At 43.9% G+C, this 21,914-nt stretch overlaps 1 protein-coding gene across 2 annotated transcripts; it reads left to right on the top strand.

Moving 5' to 3' along the window:
• The first annotated feature begins 2,008 nt into the window (after nucleotides 1-2,008).
• PHF6 (PHD finger protein 6) lies at nucleotides 2,009-21,076 on the top strand. Of its 2 annotated transcripts, none has more exons than XM_073641315.1 (10): nucleotides 2,009-2,162; nucleotides 3,543-3,714; nucleotides 3,884-3,985; nucleotides 5,157-5,290; nucleotides 7,225-7,268; nucleotides 7,789-7,958; nucleotides 10,053-10,196; nucleotides 12,566-12,670; nucleotides 13,869-14,002; nucleotides 14,830-21,076. In XM_073641315.1, the coding sequence occupies exons 2-10, from the start codon at nucleotides 3,577-3,579 to the stop codon at nucleotides 14,957-14,959; spliced, it is 1,101 nt and encodes a 366-aa protein (XP_073497416.1). In that variant the 5' UTR covers nucleotides 2,009-2,162; nucleotides 3,543-3,576; the 3' UTR covers nucleotides 14,960-21,076. The 2 variants fall into 2 exon arrangements, with proteins under 2 accessions (XP_073497416.1, XP_073497417.1); XM_073641316.1 differs by lacking the exon at nucleotides 2,009-2,162 and adding an exon at nucleotides 2,167-2,293.
• The last annotated feature ends 838 nt before the right edge of the window (nucleotides 21,077-21,914 follow it).

The following is a 21,914-nucleotide window of genomic DNA, read 5'->3' as shown; positions in this document are numbered from 1 at the left end:
GCCGCTCCCGGCCTCCCTCTCTCTCTCTGCTGCTGCCGCTCCCGGCCTCCCTCTCTCTCTCTGCTGCTGCCGCTCCCGGCCTCCCTCTCTCTCTCTGCTGCCGCCGCTCCCGGCCTCCCTCTCTCTCTCTGCTGCCGCCGCTCCCGGCCTCCCTCTCTCTCTGCTGCTCCCGGCCTCCCTCCCTCTCTCTCTGCTGCCGCCGCTCCCGGCCTCACTCTCTCTCTGCTGCTGCCGCTCCCGGCCTCCCTCTCTCTCTCTGCTGCCGCCGCTCCCGGCCTCCCTCTCTCTACCGCCGCTCCCGGCCTCACTCTCTCTCTGCTGCTGCCGCTCCCGGCCTCCCTCTCTCTCTCTGCTGCCGCCGCTCCCGGCCTCCCTCTCTCTCTCTGCTGCTGCCGCTCCCGGCCTCCCTCTCTCTCTCTGCTGCCGCCGCTCCCGGCCTCCCTCTCTCTCTCTCTGCTGCTGCCGCTCCCGGCCTCCCTCTCTCTCTGCTGCTGCCGCTCCCGGCCTCCCTCTCTCTCTCTGCTGCCGCCGCTCCCGGCCTCCCTCTCTCTCTCTGCTGCTGCCGCTCCTGGCCTCCCTCTCTCTCTCTGCTGCCGCCGCTCCCGGCCTCCCTCTCTCTCTCTCTGCTGCTGCCGCTCCCGGCCTCCCTCTCTCTCTGCTGCTGCCGCTCCCGGCCTCCCTCTCTCTCTCTGCTGCTGCCGCTCCCGGCCTCCCTCTCTCTCTCTGCTGCTGCCGCTCCCGGCCTCCCTCTCTCTCTCTGCTGCTGCCGCTCCCGGCCTCCCTCTCTCTCTCTCTGCTGCCGCTCCCGGCCTCACTCTCTCTCTCTCTGCTGCCGCTCCCGGCCTCACTCTCTCTCTCTGCTGCCGCCGCTCCCGGCCTCCCTCTCTCTCTGCTGCCGCCGCTCCCGGCCTCACTCTCTCTCTGCTGCTGCCGCTCCCGGCCTCCCTCTCTCTCTCTCTGCTGCTGCCGCTCCCGGCCTCCCTCTCTCTCTCTGCTGCTGCTGCTCCCGGCCTCCCTCTCTCTCTCTGCTGCTGCCGCTCCCGGCCTCCCTCTCTCTCTCTGCTGCTGCCGCTCCCGGCCTCCCTCTCTCTCTCTGCTGCTGCCGCTCCCGGCCTCCCTCTCTCTCTCTGCTGCTGCCGCTCCCGGCCTCCCTCTCTCTCTCTGCTGCTGCCGCTCCCGGCCTCCCTCTCTCTCTCTGCTGCTGCCGCTCCCGGCCTCCCTCTCTCTCTCTGCTGCTGCCGCTCCCGGCCTCACTCTCTCTCTCTCCGCTGCCGCCGCTCCCGGCCTCACTCTCTCTCTCTCCGCTGCCTCACTTGCCCAGTTACTTTAGGAAGACGTTCTATTTTTGTCTCCTGGTTTAATGGCTGTACATTATGGCTGTAGGATCCCCGCCACTGTACATCCTTAGCATTAAAAACAAACAAACACAAGAAGCAGCAGATGTTGGCACAGAGGAGACGGCGACCTCCCTAATGTTCTTTTAGGGAATAGGTCTGCTACTTGTCCTAAAGGGTATTTAAAGGAAACCATTCCCGTGATTCATGCTTCACAAACAACGTCAACCACAAGCATGTGTATCTACAAAAGGCTTTGGCATTTCAGAGAGATCCGGCAGCACCACGCGAGCGGCAGGTCACCTTTAAGGCCGCGTTCACACCTTCAGTATTTGGTCAGTATTTTACATCAGTATTTGTCTCCTGGTTTTGGCTTAAAACTACTGAAGTCAAATACTGAACGTGTGAACGTGGCCTTAAAGGGGTTTCCTGGACTACAAAAATGATTAGGTCACTGGCTAGTCAACAGCAATGAAAGAAATAGACTATAAATATCCATCCACTTCCAGGAGGAGTGAGCGGGGATCGGCACAATGCAGAACAGAAGCTGCAGGAGACATGGACTGGAGTCAGCTCCTCTCCTCACCAGTGATCCGGCAATGACGGATAACCAGCCTCCTTTCCCCGAGGCGCGGCAGCAGGGCAGCGAGGGGTTAATGCGCGCGGTGCGTACAGGGGGCGTGTGACAACTCTTCCCGCCGTTGGCGTGACGTCAGCACGTCGTGCGTCTACGAATGAAAGGAAACAAACAGTAGAGATTACGGAGCTGTTCCTGGAATCAGAGCGGCGGTGACTGAGCGCTGGTGGGAGCGGAACCGGGCGCAGCGGGTGAGTGCGGCCAGGGCACCGGAGCCGCGCTGTGAGGGCAGCAGTGCCCGCCTCCTGGAGAAACACTGCAGGCCGGCCAGCCTGGCACTCAGCCCCGCCGGAGCCCAGTGCGGGGGGCGAGGATACCCCGGGTACATGACACACTGGTGTTACTGGAAGACGCGTCATGTGTACGGGCTGTACTGAGGGGCAGGGACGCGGCGGGGCACTCCCACTGACAGCTGCTGCTCCCAGTAGTCACCCACCGCCGGCTCTGCCTGTTGCTAGGTAACAGCTTAATGCTGCAGAGATGGAGGAGACTGCGGGCAAAGGGGTCAGACTGGGCTGATCTCTGGGGGTGTTCGGCAGCTGGGACCCCACTAATTCTGAGGACAGAGCTGGGAGTTGCCCCCTCTAGTCATTACCAGCAGGGTGACGCTTGGGGAGATGAGGAGCGTCTGTCATACTGGTGACCTTATCGCCGGACCTGGGAGGTAAAGCACATTGTATATGTGGCCTCATCAGCGCTGTATGGTGGAAGTAATGTACCAGTAGGGGTGAGCCCATCTCGCTGGCTATCCCTGGCTCCTCGTTTGATCAGCCGGCCTGGTGCAGGGTTGTGAATTCCTCACCTCTCAGCAGTGACAACCTGCTCATCAGAGGAGTCAGGAGGTGGTCTGTGGGGCGCCTGTCCGGGGGCTACGGGATACTTGCTGACCTGTGGTCTGTGGGGTGCCTGTCTGAGGGCCACGGGATACTTGCTGACCTGTGGTCTGTGGGGTGCCTGTCCGGGGGCCACGGGATACTTGCTGACCTGTGGTCTGCGGGGCGCCTGTCCGGGGGCCACGGGATACTTGCTGACCTGTGGTCTGCGGGGCGCCTGTCCGGGGGCCACGGGATACTTGCTGACCTGTGGTCTGCGGGGCGCCTGTCCGGGGGCCACGGGATACTTGCTGACCTGTGGTCTGCGGGGCGCCTGTCCGGGGGCCACGGGATACTTGCTGACCTGACCTTCAATTGGCTTAACTTCTTGCCAGTCATGTCCATAGCCCGGTGTTTGTCGTCTTTGGTGTATTTCGGGCCAGTAAGTACCTGTATACCCTTTTATAGGATAATGGAGGCCACTTTTTTGCTTTTTTTTTTTTATGCACATATCACTTGGCATATTTTTTAATTACAGGAATCACTGACATATGGGGTTCAGGTATGAACTGCGATTTCTGGAATGGCCAGGGGTCTCCTGACTCGTGCTCGGTAGCCTCCCTGGCATATATGAGGCTATTGAGCTCAGCTCAGGAGACCCGTAGTCGGAATATTTGTCGGATGTGAGAAACCAGCCTTAATGAGAGAGTGTAATTCCTGATCAGTTTTGTGTTTTTCACCTTTGTGTCCTATCTCTAGTGTTTGTGAACTTGCGTAGAGCGAGCTGCAGAACATGTCGGGCTCTTCAGGACAGAAAAAAGGATCATTGCGGCAACGGAAATGTGGATTCTGCAGGTCAAACCGAGAAAAAGAATGCGGGCAGCTACTGATGTCCAGTAACCAGAAGGTGTCAGCACACCACAGGTGTCTGGTGGGTATCGGCCTGGATACAGTGTCCTGCCTTCCCTACTTTCTGTGTTTGCCCTGAGGCGTTTAACATTGTGCAGGATTTGTCTCTCTTGTTGGGCAAGGTGTATGTAAAGTGTAGTAAATTCTCTACCCTGACTTTTTTTTTTTTTTTTTTTTCATACATCTTATAGCTGTTTTCTTCTGCGCTTGTATCTTCACAATCTGACAGTGAAAACCTTGGAGGGTTTTCTGTAGAAGACATACAGAAAGAACTGAGAAGGGGCAAGAAACTGGTATGTCACCAAGTGCTAGAGACGCTCATGTCCTGTACTACTAGATTCTGAATGAGCTTCACTCTTGGGCTCGGTTCACATCCGTGTTATAGTCCATGTTCACATGTCGCGTATTTTTTTTTTTTTTTTTTTTCTCTTTGTGTAACGATTGCACATCTTCACAAAACTCTTACGGACACCATCATCAGTTAGCGTGGTTGTAGGTGATAATGAGGAGCAGAGTATAGGCATTAATAACACTAGGGTGGACCCAGTCTTCCTATCATTAAAGAAATATTCCCATCTCTCAAGATCCTATCCCAATATGTAGTAGGTGTATTATTAACAATATTAGCAAATATCTCCAATTAGAAACGTAGTATAGTTCTTCTGATTCGCAATATCGCTTACCCCGTGTGCAGGGCATTGCTGTAGCTTAGGTATCCATGGTTACGGCCACTAATAACTAGCTGTCACTATATAACTGGTTGTAACCACGGATACCTAAGCTACTGCAATGCCCTGCACATGGGGTAAGCGAGAGAGCAAATCAGAAGAACTATACTACATTTCTAATTGGAGGTATTGGGATAGGATCTTGGAGATAGGAATACCCCTTTTAAAGAGGCCATCTCAATGGTAATTGATTGCCCGTGGTCACATCCGTGAGAGTCGCTTTCAGACAGATGCCACCCCTGGCTGAAAGTAGATTTGTTGGGGACAATTGTGGCTGGTTAGGCATTGCATGTCCAGCGGATGCAGTTGGCTTGTATTGGGGAGATCCTGAGTGTGACACCTTTTTTATGATGCCTGTATACCCTAATAGGAAATATGGAGCGGTTGTCCTTATTGGTCAGCTTCTTTTTATTACGTTATTCCCATTGTATAATGTGGTGGCCTATCACCTAGACATGCCATCCTTCAATTATTACTGCAGGTCTGGTATCAGACGTTCCCAGTTTTGAAGATGAAGGGGCCTCAGCTCTGCACCGTCTTCTAAGCTTTTACTTGTGTACAGGGGGAAGTGATGCTGTTCCCTGCCCAACAGTGGGAGCTGTGAACTTTAAATCTTAAAAAAATGGATGCTGATCTCAAAATCCATCAGATTTCATTATTGCAGTATTATTGCTCAGGTCCCACCGCACAGTGAAGTCCAAGTGTTTCTCTAATGTCTTTCTGGCTGTTTTCCTAGATGTGCACTTTGTGTCATTGTCCTGGTGCAACAATTGGTTGTGAGGTGAAGACGTGTCGCAAGACCTATCATTACCACTGCGCTCTGCATGATAAAGCCCAGATACAGGAAAACCCATCACAAGGCGTATATCTGTAAGTACAAAGACTTCTTCCTCAATTATTCAAAAAAATATATATATTTTTTTTTTCACTGGACAACCTATTTATCACCTATCCAAATGATTGGTGTTAACTTATTGATTGGTGGGCGTCCAACCCCTGTATCTTGCGGATAGGTGATAATTTGTTTTCTCCTGACCACCCCTTTTTAATATACTTTGGTGAAAAATTCCCAAAATTGTGTGAGTGCTAATGCTGAACCTTACCACTGCAGATTTCTTTAGTGTAGCTGGATATTTGGGTGCAGTTTCTTTCATTTGGTTTTGAGAAGGCCACAAATTATGATGCAGTGATGCTGATTTCTGGTGGTCGGTCTGTGCTGGCCTGGTACAACTATTGCTGTACCCAGGAGATGGTGGGCAGATTATGGATTTCTCTTAACTTATGATAAATGTATGATCATTTTGGGGTCGGCTGTTGATCCCCACTGATTTTCAAGAACTGGAAAGTGTCTTCCATGGATGGAGTAGTAGTGAGCATGTGCCACTGACCACGGTGGCGCTCACTGTCTGTATGCGTGGCGCTCCCTACCACTCCATTCACACAGGGGACTTGGTGCTCCCGTTCTTGAAAACATTGAGTGTCTGAACAGCCTCAGCCCCAGTGAACAGACAATATTAATCTACCTTATGGACAACCCCTTTAAGAATATTGACGCATCTGTCTGTACTTTGCTCATCACAAAGTGCTGTCTGAGAGACTGGAAATGTTTTTGAGCCCTTTTACTTTTTTTAAAAAAAAAAAAAGAGCAGTGTTACTGAAACAAGCATCAGTAAAGGGTTGTCCACTATTTTATAACCTGCCCCCCAGCAGACCTAACAGCTGCTGACAAGTATAATTGTCCTTTATTACATTATGCTTCCAAGCTGATTTGCTGCCAGTCTTATGATTCCATGTCTTTACATGGGTTTTCTTCCAGTGACTTTCCATCCGATCTGCCCATTTCCCAAGTTCTGGATTTGGATGGATTGTCTCCAAGCCTTTTCAAGTGGAGGGTGTGTGAAGGGTTTGTGGCAGTCCGCATGAATCCAGAGCCTGGAAGAGGAGCAAAGTGGGCAGAAAGTTAGCCGAAGAAAACTGAGTAGCGACTAGTGTTGAGCGAGTATGTTCGGTTAACCCTTTCGCCGAGTATATTCGGCCGAGCACCGAGTATTTATAGAATGCTCGGGCTTTAAGTTTTCTGGAGAAACAGGCATTCCTCACATGTATTAAATCTGTCAAACAGTCGCAAATCATGTTCACGGAGCGACGAAAACTTAAAGCCCGAGCATTCTATAAATGCTCGGCCGAGTGTACTCGGCGAAAGGGTTAACCGAACATACTCGCTCAACACTAGTAGTGACACATCGACTCGCATGACCCAGCAAGATGGCGATTTAGGCTGTATTTATACTTCGGTATGAGTGTTACCCTCCATAAAAAAAAAAAAAAACTTTTGTTTCTCGGGAGTCTGGTTGCATGTGTCTCAGATTGATCACAAAGCCTTACAATTTGCATCAGTGTTTCACAAATCCTCATTGACTTGAATGGTCGAGACTGCGGATCAGAATAGGGACGGCTCGAAGTCTCGCATTTCTCGTACTCTGATCTGTGTTTTGCACAAATGTGTGCACATAGATCCATCAAACTTTATGGGGCCGTGTGCTGTCCGGATCAGAATGAGAGTGAATGCAGCTTTAGAAGCATGTAATGTAATTAAAGACAATTACAAATAATTTTTGTCCTATTTTAGTCCTTTGTCTGTTTATATCTTGCCACAATCTGTATGTCCAGTTTTAATAACTAAAGTATTATTATGAAATCTCTGGTAGTCTCTGCTGTCAAATATTTATTTCCAGATTTGACAATTCTCAAATTGTATATACTTTGCTTTATTAAAAAAAAATAAAAATCTTCTTCCTGTTTAGGATTTATTGCCGGAAACACAAAGAACAAATGCACAACTCAGAAGGTAAATATTAAAGTGGAAACCTCTTCACATGCCCTGAATTTTAAGGCAGAATTTAAGGCTCTTTCTATACTACTCCAGTTGCACTAGAATTGTAAAGAAGCTTGGGGGAGATTTGTAAAAACTGGAAAGACTGTCCTCTACTTTCTTGCATTAGTCATGAGAAATTTCCGATTTTGTGCCGTACAAGGCAATCAAAGCTAAAGATGATGTGTGTTTGCCTATTTTTTTTTTCTTTTTTTTTGGCTTCTATTGCTGCCTTTTGGTCTCATTACATTCCTGGCATATAAAAAGCGATGTTCATGATTTTTGAGTCCAAGTGCTGCGAAATTTTTTTTTTTCCTTGAACTCAAGGTTTCTTAAGTTGCTGTATTGAGCAATTTCCTCTAGATGGCAGCATTGCATCACCGTCCATCAAAACTTGATGTATAGTTGTCATTGAGCACTGTTCTATAACAACATATCCTGTATGTGCCGCGTGATTCACACTGGAATGATTTACAATCTGCCTTCCTATTTGTAGATGAATTAGAAGAAGAGTTTGGCCACAGAGACTTAAGTCCATCACCTGGTAAACGAGGTAGGGGAAGGGGCTCACGTGGAAAGTCGAGGACTGCAAACTCCAGAGGACAGTCTGAGGAGAGCAGGCTCACATCTTCACACTGTACAGAGGAGACGGAAAGCAGCTCCAGTGTAAGCCGTGGCAGGAGGTGGAGGAAAGCAAGTGTTGTGATGGTTGAGCTCATTCTCATCTTATTAGATTAGCCACATGGTTGCATATATGGCCATCACATGGCCTCCGCCATTGGGCAGGCATGCAGAAAAATTGGAATACTGTACATATTTCAAGAACTTTTGCACCCATTAAATCAAGTGTTGTCTTGCAATACATTAAATTTGGCAATATAGGAAAACTGTAAAGCATATATACCAAATATTTTAAAAAATATATTATTTTCATCCATAGAGGGATAAAGTACTTTGCGTTCTATCTGATTGCTACAAGGAGGCAGACACTTAAAGGGGTTTTCCCACGAACAAAGTTCATTTTAATTAATAGTTCTTGTAATAGTAATAAGCTCCATAATTGGATGTGTTTAAATAGAATGTCTCAGCACAGGAACAATCTTATAAATGTGCCCCTGCTGTGTAATGTATGTGTCTGACTGCAGAAATATCCGATATATCAAAATATGAAGTAAATTGATCCATTCAGTAAGCAATGTAATGGGATAAAAATCAAAACGTCAGAATTGTTTTTTGGTCGCCGCAACATTGCAATAAGCAGCAATCAAAACATTTTATCTACCCCCAAAACTGTATCCGTAATAACGTCAGCTCGGGGTGCAAAAAAGACCTCAAGCAGGCCCAGATCCCAAAAAATGAGAACGCTATGTGTGTTGGAAAATGGCGGCAAAAAGCAAAGAGAACTTCTTACCAATTTTTTTGTGTTCGCCACTTAAAGAAAACAGCTATCTGCAAAGCAATTGGAGTTTTTCCAGTTTTCCAGCACACTATATGGTAAAATCAATGGTGTCATTCAAAGGTACAACTTGTCCCTCAGAAAACAAGCCCTTATACGGCTATATTGACAGAAATCTAAAAAAAGTATGGCTCTTGGAAGAAGGGGAGGAAAACAAAAAAACAACAAACAGAAAATGGCCTGTGGTTGACAGGGTTAAAGTTTGTTGCTGGCTGAGCGCTCATAATGCAGAGACGGCCATATTCATTCCAGTCCATATTGCACAGTAGTTATTTCGCCTGCCCAGACATGTTTAGTGACACCTGGCAACAATCCACCTTTCTGGAAATTTTCTTTCAACAAAACCTCGTTCGTGGATGACCAGTCATTATTTGAGCAAAAGATCTTTCAAAAGAAAAGAAGCGTTCGTTCACTAGTCCTTCCTCTGTCAATGTTTGTATTGGCTTCACCAGCTTGAGTCTGTGTATGGGGGGGCCGCAGTCTCCTTCCACAGTTTTCCATCAGCATGAGGGAGTTCTCCTACTGATACTCATTCTTGCCAAAATGTTGCCTGCCATTTCCTTCTCCCCTTCCCAAGCCAGTAAATGATTCCTTCTCAAGTTGGATATAGTCGGCACATTTTTCTTAATATTCTTCCAGAGAGACCCAATTGAGGTCTGGTGGCATCAATATTCACTGTATCCTGCTGTATTTGGCCAACTGTAGATGTCGCTCATCACTCGAAGGGCAAAGTGGCACCCTTCCGTGTGATTGCCTACTCTGGGGTAGCATGGACACAGCCACTGCCTCACAGGTGTGCAATGCAGCCACGTGGTTGTGGCTTCACTCTTTTACCATATTTTGCCTCCGTTGGCGCTGCTGTAAGACACAAGAGTCCTGCAGACCGCTGTTCAATAAATTCTGCAACCTTCTCCATTGTTGACCCCTTTGGAACTTCCCATCCTTTATCTCCCCAATGGCACAAGCGAGGAAGTTTTTTGTTAGAAGTAAAAGCCGTTTCTCGTACTGTCTAGAGGCCGCACAGCTCCCACCCAGTGACCTTCTTTCTACAGTTATGCCGTTCGGTTATGGTTATACCAATTTTTCACATCCATGTTTCGCAGTAGACTTCTTATTGTTTAATGTAATTGCTCTTTAATATGTTACCTCTTTATTAGCTAGGGCTTACTTTATATCCATCTTCTTGTAGCAGCAGCTGTAACTGTGTCCCCAAGTGGAAAGTACAAGAAAAGTTTTACTTGTTGCTGTCATAGATGTTAAGAGCAAAAAGAAAATTGTATTTTTTTATTTTTTTGTTCATACAGAGAGACAGGTCACCCCACAGAAGCAGCCCTAGTGACAGTAGGCCGAAATGTGGTTTCTGTCATGCTGGTGATGAGGAAAATGAAACCCGAGGAAAGCTTCATATATTTAATGCAAAAAAAGCAGCCGCTCACTACAAGTGCATGGTGAGTATCCAGACTGCAATGTCTGACGCTGGTCCTCTGTAGCAGAAAAGTCTTCTCTCATCTGTTCTGTTACACTTTGCAGAAGCCATTTGGTTGGTTGCACTGTCTTGTTGTTTTTACAGTTGTACAATAATTTCATTTAATTTATTTTTTTTTTACCTCAAGTCGGAATACTTTAGATTTCTGTTCTTGGGTCAGGTTTATATTCTGTTGCCAAAAGCTTCTCTATGGCACTTTGGGGCTTGAAACACGACAGGAAAAAAATAAAAAATGCAAATTTTAAATGAAGAACAGTTATGAAGACTCCTGCTTTGCTAGTAATTGGTTGAGTATCAATAGTGTGTTTTTGTTTTTGAAATGTAATCTTTGGTTATTAATTTGGGTGTAAATGCCATCTGTAACAGTGAAGTAGAAAACTGCATTGCTACTGCACAAGAACCGTGGCATTAAATGTGTCCTATTTATTTTTGAAGAAAATAGTATTTTTCACCTTTTTTAAGTTACTACTAATTAAAAAAAATATTTATAAATAATTTTTATTGAAACTGTTACCCTGAAGATTTAGTATTACTGCTGTCCATGTGTATGTAACTCATTACTTTTCACTGTAGCCACGCTCTACTGTAAAAGTATAATTTACCTTCCTGACTGGTGCAGTAAAAAGCCAAGTCTAGTATATACAGAACCGGCCGGGGTGGCAGGAGACGGAGCAAGGGCAGGCGACCGGTCATTGCCAGTGCACACAGCACTATAGGGATATTCTAATGTATAAAATGTTTGCTTTTTGTTTTTTCAGGGTGTTGGGGTAGGGTTTGTTTCCTTATTTTTCTTCCCGTATCACAGTCTGGATTAAGAATAAAAACAGATTTTACAATTTTTACACTTGTAGCACTAAATCCAAGCCTAGCTTTTGTATTGAAGCACCTAAAGAGTGAGAAGGTGGGGGGCGACAGTCTGCTGTGCCATCGTCTATTGTAGTTGGTGTATCCCGTGTTATCAGCCGTGTATAGAGGTGTCATCTGTGATTGTAATCCTACTTCTGATAAGGAGCCTGCTGAAAACGCTTCTTGGAAAAAAACTAAAAAAGCCACAGTGTGTGTGTGTGACAATTGCAAGATTACAAATTGTACTTGTTAATAAAGATTGTGATATGGAATTAATGAAACCCGAAAATCCTAATTTAAACAATGTGTAACTTTCTGATGGCTTCCCTTCTAAAGGGTGATCATGCTGTAAGGTTACTGGTTTATTTTTGTAAATGAGGACAAGTTTGCTTGGGTTTATATTTCTCATGTAGCAATAAACTTAAATTTTAACCATTTAGTTGGCTGCCATATAGTATATGGTCTCCTTTTACAATTTTTTTTTTTTTTTTTTTTTTGTCTGTAGTTCATGATTGTGAGAGCGATGTTTGCAGTCTTAGGCTAAGTGCCCACGTTGCGGAACTGAAGCATATTTTTTACGCTTCTCCCTGGCGGGAAAATCTCATGCGGATATTACATGCGGTTTTCCCGCCAGGTAGAAGCGTTTGTGAGGCGTCTTTGCAGCGTCTTTGCATGCATTTCTGCATGCGGGTTATCAAGCACTTCTCCAAGTGATTTAAGCCTCACTTGGAAAAGTGCTTGACAACTTGTTCACACTATATAAATCCATGCAACCGGCATGGATTTATATAGTGTGACCAAGTAATAGTTAAAAAAAAGGATCAGAATGGTAAAAAAAAAAAAAAAAGAAAGTTTATACTCGCCTACCGATGCATTCTCTGCCCCGTCCGGAGTCTTGAGCGGCTCACGCTGTTGTGTGCAGGACCTGCGGTGACGTCATTGAGTCATGTGATGGGTCACATGACTCAATGACGTGGCAGGTCCTTCACACAACAGCGCGACGGAGGGAAAACATCAGAAGATAAGTATAAACTTTATTTTATTCTTTTTTGTACAGGTTCTTTGGTACCCAGGTCTGGATGAGAGTCTCCTGTCCTCCACACCCGGGTACCATCCGCATGCGGAAACGCAAAATTAATGAACATGCTGCGGATTTTTGACCGCAGCATATACGCTGCGGAAAAATCCGCAGCATGGGCATTGACATTGCGGAATGCCATTGGGGAACATGGGGTGCGGATTACCATGCGTTTTACAAGCATTTACTCTGCGGAAATTCCGCAGCATATACTCCTGTAATACGCAACGTGGGCACACAGCCTTAACCATTATATTACTCTTCCTGAATAAACGTAGTGAGCTATAATGCTGGGAGATAATTACACGGGGAAAAGTTTATTGTGAAAGTTACAACTGCAGTCGTGCTGCACACCTTTCAAAATATGCAGGTTAATTGTAAGATTTTTTTTTCTTCTTTCCTTGTAGCTTTTCTCTTCTGGAACAGTCCAGCTAACGACAACCTCAAGGGCCGAAGTTGGAGACTTTGACATAAAAACTGTGATACAAGAAATGAAACGTGGCAAACGCATGGTAGCTATATATTTTACACATTGTACTCGTTTTCACTATCACTGTACTGTTTTGTGGAGGTTGTAAGTCAAACGTTTGCCTTGGACCGCTCTTTCCACACTCTACTAAATGGCTCATGTAGAATAAATAACATGGAGAATACGTTTTATGATTAAAACATGCTAAACTTTTCCTAAATGTCTATAGGTAAATATGCAATGAGCCTCTTTTTAAGTTTTTCAATATGTAATTGACGTGCTAGATATTGACCCATATTGTTTTGTTTACACTTGATTTGCTCAGAAATGAAAACTTTGCATCTATAATTGCGCTAAATTTGCAATATTTCTCCTTCTTGAACAAGGAGACTGGCTAGACTTCTCATCAAACTAAAAGTCTTTTAGGCATAGATATCAAATGTTAAAGGGGTCTTCCGGTTAAGGTGAATTCCTGTCGCCACTTTGTGTTGGCATAATGTACAATGTCAGGATTTGCGATCTCTGCTAGGATTTCCCTCCAATTACCAGCTCAAATGGGGGTGGTCGTATGACTGGCATTATGCAATCCACGAATCCTGACCACTTGCAGTCACATAGTGACTACCTCAAACCCAGAAAACCTCCCTAACAAGTCGTATTAAGGACTCTTAACCGATCACTAGATCCTGAGCACCCATTCCTTCTCGCTGGACAAGTGTAACCATGAGGAGTTGTATTGGTGGGGTGATGTTGCATGCGTCCTGTCTCTCCAGTAAGTGTGTAACTGGCAGACAGCGGCCATTAATTGGAGCAGCAGGACTCGTGCGTGACTACCCCTACATTCAGGAAGTAACCCCATTCTAGAAATTGTGGGGTCCTCACAGCAATCACACCTTGATCACCTATTCTGTGTACAGATGGTAATTTATGTTCTTCGTGGAACACAATTTTATAGGAGCCATCCAACTATCCACAGGATAGGTGACAAGTTGCTGATGGTTGGGCCCTCACCCCCCATAAGTTGTTATGGTGGGGCAATCACTTTCAGTAAAGCAATTTTCAATCATTGTTCATTACCTTTTTAAGTAAAGATTTCAGTGTCGTTTATTGCAGGACTTCTTTGCAAAAGTTTTTAGACATATTTTTACTGTTCTCCTATTAAGCAAAGACATACTGTATTCTATTTATATTTTTTTAACATTTTCCTCCCTTTTACTTTTTTCATGTTTTCTATTATGTAGAAGTGTACGTTATGTGGCCTTCTAGGTGCAACCATCGGATGTGAGATCAAGGCCTGTGTGAAAACTTATCATTATCATTGTGGCGTACAGGATAAAGCTAAATATATCGAAAACATGTCACGAGGAATATACAAGTAAGCATTTGACTGCCTGCCACAGTGCAGTGCTAATAAAACTGTTACAGGGAATATGACAGCTGATTCATTCTGCCCGAAACACGTGCGGGATGAATCGGAATCCGGCTATGTTATTGTATCCTTGTGTGTTACACTCTGAAACACTGCGGTGACTTGGAGAGCACTCCCTTAAAGCAATTTTCACATGGTGCGGATTTTGCATTGCAGGTCCATAGCAATTTACTGTAAAATTTAGGGTTTTTCAAATCCAACTCTCATTGCAGAAAAAAAAATGTGGACCAAAATGAAAGTGTAATGCATATTTACAGTTCTCTTTGTGTGGATTTTCATTGCTGGCTTCACCCTGTTCATAGCCTGGTAATAGAGTAAGGTGAGATCTCCACGATAGACATGTGGATTCCTTGCACATTTTTCTCACGTTTTTTACCTAATCCACAGCGGAAAGTTTCCAAAACTTGTAGAGCATGGCCGAAGACTGGGGCCAAGGACAAAGCATCTAAGATGACTAGTCCATGAGACAGGTTTCTGCCTATGTACACACCCTGGGAGAGGCGTGTCTGCCTCAGGGGACAGACAAAAGCCATTGGGAACCTACCTGTTGTAGTAGGAGCATGGTCTCCAGACCCTGTTTTACTAGATCTGCTGATCACTAGGCATTTTTTGCAGCCAAACACACATTGATCGACCAATTTGGAGAAGGGTTTTAAATCTGACCTGCTTTCTGACATTACTTTCCTACGGCAGAAAGAATTTAGGCTCGTCAGTATAATGGTATGGATACCCTTTCATATTCTAATTTGTCACTATATTCTTGTATTTCTCAGGCTGTATTGTAAAAATCACAGCGGGAATGACGAACGAGACGAAGAAGATGAAGAACGTGAAAGCAGGAGCAAAGGAAACGCCGTCGACGTACAAGGCCATAACAATCCACCGCAGGTCAATGGAAATTAAGAGCAAAGCAACTAAAATCAGAGGGATGTGCCAGAAGCATGGCCGTGCACCACACTAGTGATGGGGGGGAATGCTGGACATTTTTTTTTCTTAAGTTGCATCTTAGTGAAGATTGTAAAGCAAAAAAAATAAAAAATCTGTCTGGTGTAAATTTTTCACATCAACCAAAACTGTGTTTGGTTAATGATTTATCATTAACCCACCCAAGACTTTTGGGCAGGATTTTTTTCTCTGCATCTTCTATATGCTGTTTTTGTTTATTTTATTTTTTTATAATAATTCCTGCGCTCAGGAAGGAATCTGGCTGGAGGCGGCTTGCAAGGTATTTTGCTTCCAATGCGGCAGCAAATATTTGCTTCTTTCAATGTTGGTAGCTTTTTCTTTTTCTCCTTTACTATTCTTTTCTTACCAATGTCCCCAGTTCCTTGGCATTCCAGCCTGTACAAGTGATCAAAAAAAGACATTTTATATGCGTTGTGGCCATTCAGTATGGCACTATTTTATTGTCTGCTACAGCAATATTGTACATGTCTGTGTCCCATCATAAATACATGGTGTATTAACAGACACCAGGGCTGTCTGCCTATTTTTCTAGGAAAATAAATCTTTAAGCTGCAAGCAAATCAAAGTCTACTATTGGGCCACGTCCCCACGATGAGTTTTTGGTGGGTTGGTTTTGTTTTTTTATACTGCATATTTTTTTGAAAACATGCAAGTAACCTATTTTACTTAATGCGAGCGCAGAAATGGTGCAGAAAGTCTGCAACATCAAAAGCTTATTTTGGGTGCTTAGCCTGAAGGTCCAGTTCAGACCACCGTAATGTTGGGCTGAGCTCACATGAAGGCTGACTACACCCATAGACTGCAGATGCATCTGTGTGCAGCTCTCTGTGCTTGTCACACTCGGGTGTGTGTGCGATGTGCCACTGACGCTCCTGTGACTCGAACCATTTACCTACCTTGGTCCATGTGCAGACCGTTGTGCACCTGGCCTGAAATTACCCTAGTCTGAACTGTGCTCATAAATGTTATGTTTCCATCTGACAGACTTGTTACTGACATTTCTGTGATTCCACCCTCCCTCCATACATTTGATTATATTTTGTAGAAATCTATTCATTCGTATGGGACGGGTTTTCAGTCCAGAAATTCTGGTAAACTCCTATGAACATGTCCCGTGTCCCAATGTGGGTTGTCTGTCCTGATCGTGTACTGCAATAGTAAGGGTATGATCACACCACATGGTTTTCCAGCGGTCAAAAATATCTGACCTTTTCCGAACAATTTTTAGATTAATTAAACAATGAACAAAAAAAAGCTAGTGTGGTTTTATTTTTAAGAACAAAAATGGTGACAGGATGCTGAAGGAAAAAAAATGCCTAGGCGTCTTTTTAGTCTTCCCATATTGAGCATCTTCCCAGCTGTAACACCAGCAGTATGTACGTCGCTTCTTTTAAGCACTTGTTGCAACCTGGCATAAAACACTTTGCATTGTGCAAAAATGATCTGCCTATTCAGGTTAGCACTAAAATTTTGGCGAATATTTTTTTTTTATTTTAATTTTTTCACACCATTTGCAAGCAGCTCTGCCAATAGGGGCGCAGCTGGGGACAAGCTGGGTTATGCCATGGCTACACCCACCCATCACGTTCATGCAAAGGCTTCTTTCTGCACGTGACTTTTTTTTATCTTGATTGAGGATAGGCAATGTTTTAAAAGACATGCAAAAGCCTGAATATTTGATGGAACAGTAGGTGTTTTTACATAGAGATGTGTGAACATACACTTAGCAGCTCAAGCTCTGCATATATGTAAGCACAACACTATCAGGACAGATTTTTAGCCAATAAACTTTTTGTTGTCCCCCCCCACCCCATTTGCAGCCAAAATCATGAAAATTATGATGAAATGGAAGATGTTGGTAACTTTATGTATACAGCTATGGAGTGTTCTGTACAGAAAAGTGGAAAACCTGTTCTGTTAACATTATGTTGGAATTGTCAAAATTACCTGTTTATTTGTAGAGATCATGCGCGCCCTTTTCTTTTTCTTTTCCAGGTGTCATCGCTGAATGGTGGGTGTATGCAAATGTCATTTAGCTGATAGATATTATATATCATGTGCCATGCTGTCATGGATCAGTCATATGAAATCATTTTATTAAAAAAAAAATAGAAAATAACTAAAAAAAAAATGTGTCTTTAGGATCATGTGATTAAATTCCAATATGAATGATCTGGTGCCTGTAATGGATTTGCTTCTGTTGCAAGGTGGCAGTCCCATGTAACCATCCTGTTCACAAAACAGGTAGTGACTTGGTCTCCTATAGGTTTATTTTGCTTTCTGACAATCGCCTTCACAATGCCGGATGCTGAAATAAACTTGAAGGCAAATTATTATCAGTGCACATAGAAGCAAAGATTTTATGCTTATAGCCATAGTAAATGATGTGATGCACATGGGGAAACGTTTAACATTTTTGGGAATAATTGCTCGGGTACATGGACTATTTAAAGGGTCTACTTTTATTTAGAGTGCAGTCATGAGAGGGGCACATCCCTCAGAGTTTTGAGCATGCCCTGTTTGCGGGCATCCGGGGTGGGTGATGCAGTGTAACCCCGTCTGTCAGTATCTCATACCTTTGTTTGCTTAAAGGGGTTGTATGAAACTTGGGTGGCTTCTTCAGGAATGAACTCCACTATTGTCCATGTACATGGTTTTATATTGGTGTAAAGCCCCATTTAAGGGAATGGAGGTGAGATGCAAAACCTAACAGTCCATAGACAAGAGTGGTGTGGTTTCTTGAGACCACTTCTGTTTTTCTAATCCCCCTTTAATGTGGAAATACTGTTTTATGAATTTAGATAATGCGAGAAATAAGTCAATGATGTTACATATCTTTTTACTGTAAAGTTTGAAATAAACAAGTTGATAATTGGGGGAAGTTATCACGAGTTTAAACTTTAGCATGAAGTGGTATAGTGCCCCTAACATCTCACATCTGGTACCACCTGGACGACTGCTACTATTCCGCTGTGAGAGACGCATCACTTAATGGGGTTTTGTGGGATTTGGTGACGTTAATGTGATAACATATTAAAATGGCCATAACTTTAAAATCCTCCACCCTTTCAGTGCCACATCTCCGGGGTCCCTACTAGTTCTACATTGGTCATGTGCCATACATCATTCAGGTGACCGCTTTATCCAGTCACTGGCCCCAGCGGGTATGTTGGCATGTACAGCAAGTGAGTTATAATTTATTCCTATGTTATCACATTGCTGTTAGTCAAATTTCATAAAGTCTCAAACTCTTTTTAATTATGACAGTGATCCCTCCATTGTCCAATTGGTGTCAGTTATTTGGGATTTTTCGACCAGCGTGTGGTAAACTTCAGCCAAGTTCATGCTAAAGCGAACAGCAGTGATGAGGGGGTTCCCCAAATTTCTAGTTACTGGTAATTGCAAATTACCTAAACAATCTGTAAAAACTGACACAAGCGGGTAATGAAATGTACAATTATTGCTCTGCGGTTTATAGGCTAAGTCATGTGGTCAGTACAGAGGGACGGGGTACTCGCCACCTTTTCAAGTTGTTCAGCCCCGTGTGCTTGCTTGGCTGCATCGTAACTTGTCTTTGTAGTTGGTGGATGAGGACGCTTTGTGTCCGTCCTCTCCCGACCCACACAATATTTTTTTTTTATTTTATTTTTTACCCCTTCCTAATCAAGCAACTTTTTTAGTTTTTGTACTTACCTTTTTTCACTCCCCTTTTTCCAAGGGTTATTTTTCCATGGTCAGTTGCAGGACGAGTTGTAGTTTTAGATGACACCATCCATTTTACCATTCAAAGGAAATTGGGCCAAAAAAATTCCAAGTGAAGCAAAAATTGCAGGGAAACGTAATTCCGCAAGTGTGTTTGGATTTTGATTTGCAGCTGTAAAAATAGCCTGACAACATGAATCTCAAGGTCGGCACAATTTTACCAATTTTGGTGTTTTTGTTTTTTACCACTCAGGATAAGCAGGGTGATTCTATTTTTTTTCTATAGTTAGACAATTGTACAACAGTCCCTAAAGTACATTTGTTATGCTGTTGCATAGCAACTAAGAGTCGCTCGGTTTTTCCTGCGTTTGGTACCTATTGCTTCAGCGGACCCTTCATAAAGGCTGACGTGCCAAACACTGATCTTGATGAGTCTGTGTCAAAATGTTGTAATATCTTTCAGACCTAAGATATAACAGTACATCTTATGTTGGGTTCCCATGTATGCAGCGGGCTCACGAGCTGAGCCTACACCAGGCGGATGCCAGCTGTAATACACGGCTGGCACCTGCCTATCCTTTCAGTAGCCAGAGTCTTTGTTGATCACTGTAGTTTAACCATTTAAACAGACTTTCACTGGTCTCTCAGATGGGTTATGACAGCATGGGCTTTCTGGAAGGCCCCCATTGCAGCTGCCATCTTGATCTGCCAACAGACAGCTCTTTACAATACACTGCAATGCTGTGGTATTGTAGTGTATAATCTAAGCGATCGAACCTGCACGATTGAATCTAGGTATGTGTTTTGTTTTTTTTTCTCTGAAACCCTAGTTAGAAGAGCTGGCTTCAGCCCGCCCTGCTCCAGATGATTGGCAGGTCTCGCCCACGTGTGTACATAGGGAGTGCCCTGTCAATCACCTAGGCTGGGGAGAAAAAAAAAAAAAAAAAAAAGAGAACCTCTTTGTGCAGCCAGGCTGTGATTCATACTGTCCGTAGTTTGGGCAGCATGAATCTAGTGACAGGCCAGCCTTCTGGCATGTGAAAGGAAAGCTAATTACATTAATCAATCCCCCTCCCTCCATTGCAATTTATGAAGGCAGACACTTTTTTACTCCAAAGAAACACACCTGAGATAAAAATGTGTGATTTTATTTTTACACTTTATATTATGATTGTCTTCTTTAGGGTCCAAAATTTTAGTGTTGATTAACTTGGCATTATCAACAGGAAAGTTTTCCCTTTCAAAGAAATATTACGTGATCTTCAGGCAGGAGAAGATGATCAGATTTATAATTTATTTTTTGGAAGAAAAAAAAATCGCATTTCCTTGGTGTTTGTAGGAGTCCAGTGGAAGGTCTTACTTGTGATTGACAGTCTTCCCTGTGTGACTGTGCATGCAGAGAGCTGTCAATCACAGAGGAGGACCACCCACTGCACTCCTATGCATATAAACACCAGGGATTTATAATAATCTCCTCTATTGGCTGCGTCTACACTACAACTTCTCTTTCACGCAACCTAAGTGTTCTAGATTCCCAAATGTGTCTAATGCCTTTTTAAAAGATAACATTTTAACTACCTGCCTTCACCACTAGAGGGAGCTCACTGTATTCAACATTTACATAACCCCTATACACACTTGTGCTTGGTTTTGCATCATGTTCTGAGACAAGTGTAATATATGGCTGTAAAGAATATACATTTCTCAGTATTAGAACAGCAGAGGTGCATGTACTGCTACTATGTACCATGTCCTCCACAGCCACAACGTGACAGCGAGGTAATGGTGAGCAGCTCTGATATAAGGGCACATGCATGTTTTATATAGGTCCCTATAGGAGCTGCTTTCTAAAGATTTGGGGACAGATCAGGAGACTCCCTGTTATTCTAACGTGTGCTCTTGTTATGTCATGTTCTTGAAAAAGTGCCTTACCATGTATATAGCTGTATTTGTATATTCCTGACGAGCATCTTCTGGATGGTGACTGTTTAGTATTATGTATCGCTGTGTACTTAGTGTTATGTCAGTAAGTGTAGTTGTACTAGTTAGGCATGAAGAATTATTTATAGTGGTATGTAACATTTACATGCATTTGTCACTTCTGCCATCGGTTTATAGCTATGAATTTCTCACGTAAGCTTTACTAGGGATTACTAAAGCTCGGCTCCGGGTAAGTAGAGATATAATGGCCGCCGTTTGTCTTGTTTTTCCTATTTGATGTACAGCAAGGGTGGAAACCTTGATAAAGTGCTCAACTGACCACTGTAGTACGAAAGATTGTCTACTGTACAGGATTAATTTTATTAACACTTATGGTAATGACTTTTTTTTTTTATTAAAATGATTACAAAAGATTTACTGAGGTCTATTTCTCTTTATTTGGTAACAGTAATAGCATCCATGCTGTTTAATTGAGTTTCAATTAATCACTTTTAACACCTGCAACAACAAAAAAAAAATCAAACTAAAGCACCCCATACCTATAAGTCAGGCAAAATACAAAAAGGAAAATGATATGCAAATAATCAATTCTGATGACTGACAATGGATGACTGTGCCAAAAAATGTGATCGGACAGGTTAGGTGTTTTGTTTTTTTTTGTAGAGGCTATTTACTACAAGTCTTTTTTACGACTGGAAGATGTCGCCAATCATTGCTACTTTATGCTAGCCCATTGTGTTTTTGTTCTTTTGTATTCACTGCTGCCTAAATGCAATGTGAAAGTGCCTTAGGTATCTGTTCAGTGGTCCCTTCAGCGCTTGCACCCGAACCCACCCGCAAAACAGGATTCTGATGTATGCGCCGACGGAGCCCTAGACTATAATGGTGCCGACAGAGTGAATGTGCGTTTTCTGGAGTGTACGCTTACTGGAGGAGGACACTCAGATGCAATCCACTATGTCTGAGTGTTTTCCTCCAGTAAACTTACACACTCGAAAATGATGCACGGCAGAGCGCACATTCGCTCTATCTGCACCATTAGTCTATGGCCCTGTCAGCGCATTCATCCGAATCCTGTTTTGCTGGTGGTTCGGACATAAGCTGGAAAGCAATGTGAGCGCTCCGTTGGCTTGGAATGTTGATAGAATGTTCGCACAAACCATTAGCATGCGACCAGCTGCAGTCTGGATGATACTTTATGGATCTCGTGAATACCCCATGGTGCGTTGTCTCTCAATGACATTCTCAA

The sequence above is a fragment of the Phyllobates terribilis genome, unplaced genomic scaffold (genome assembly GCF_046119375.1).
Source record: "Phyllobates terribilis strain yellow unplaced genomic scaffold, ASM4611937v1 Scaffold_7__3_contigs__length_470593459, whole genome shotgun sequence".
NCBI lineage: Eukaryota > Metazoa > Chordata > Amphibia > Anura > Dendrobatidae > Phyllobates > Phyllobates terribilis.
Note: the sequence above shows the minus strand (reverse complement) of the source record. Positions and strands in the feature narration are given on the sequence as shown.

Excerpts from the sequence above, each read along its gene's own strand:
- PHF6 (XM_073641315.1), top strand. The coding sequence starts at position 3,577 with ATGTCGGGCTCTTCAGGACAGAAAAAAGGATCATTGCGGCAACGGAAA. Across the intron at positions 3,986-5,156 it reads TGAGAAGGGGCAAGAAACTG|ATGTGCACTTTGTGTCATTG; the intron begins GTATGTCACCAA and ends CTGTTTTCCTAG. Across the intron at positions 10,197-12,565 it reads CCGCTCACTACAAGTGCATG|CTTTTCTCTTCTGGAACAGT; the intron begins GTGAGTATCCAG and ends CTTTCCTTGTAG.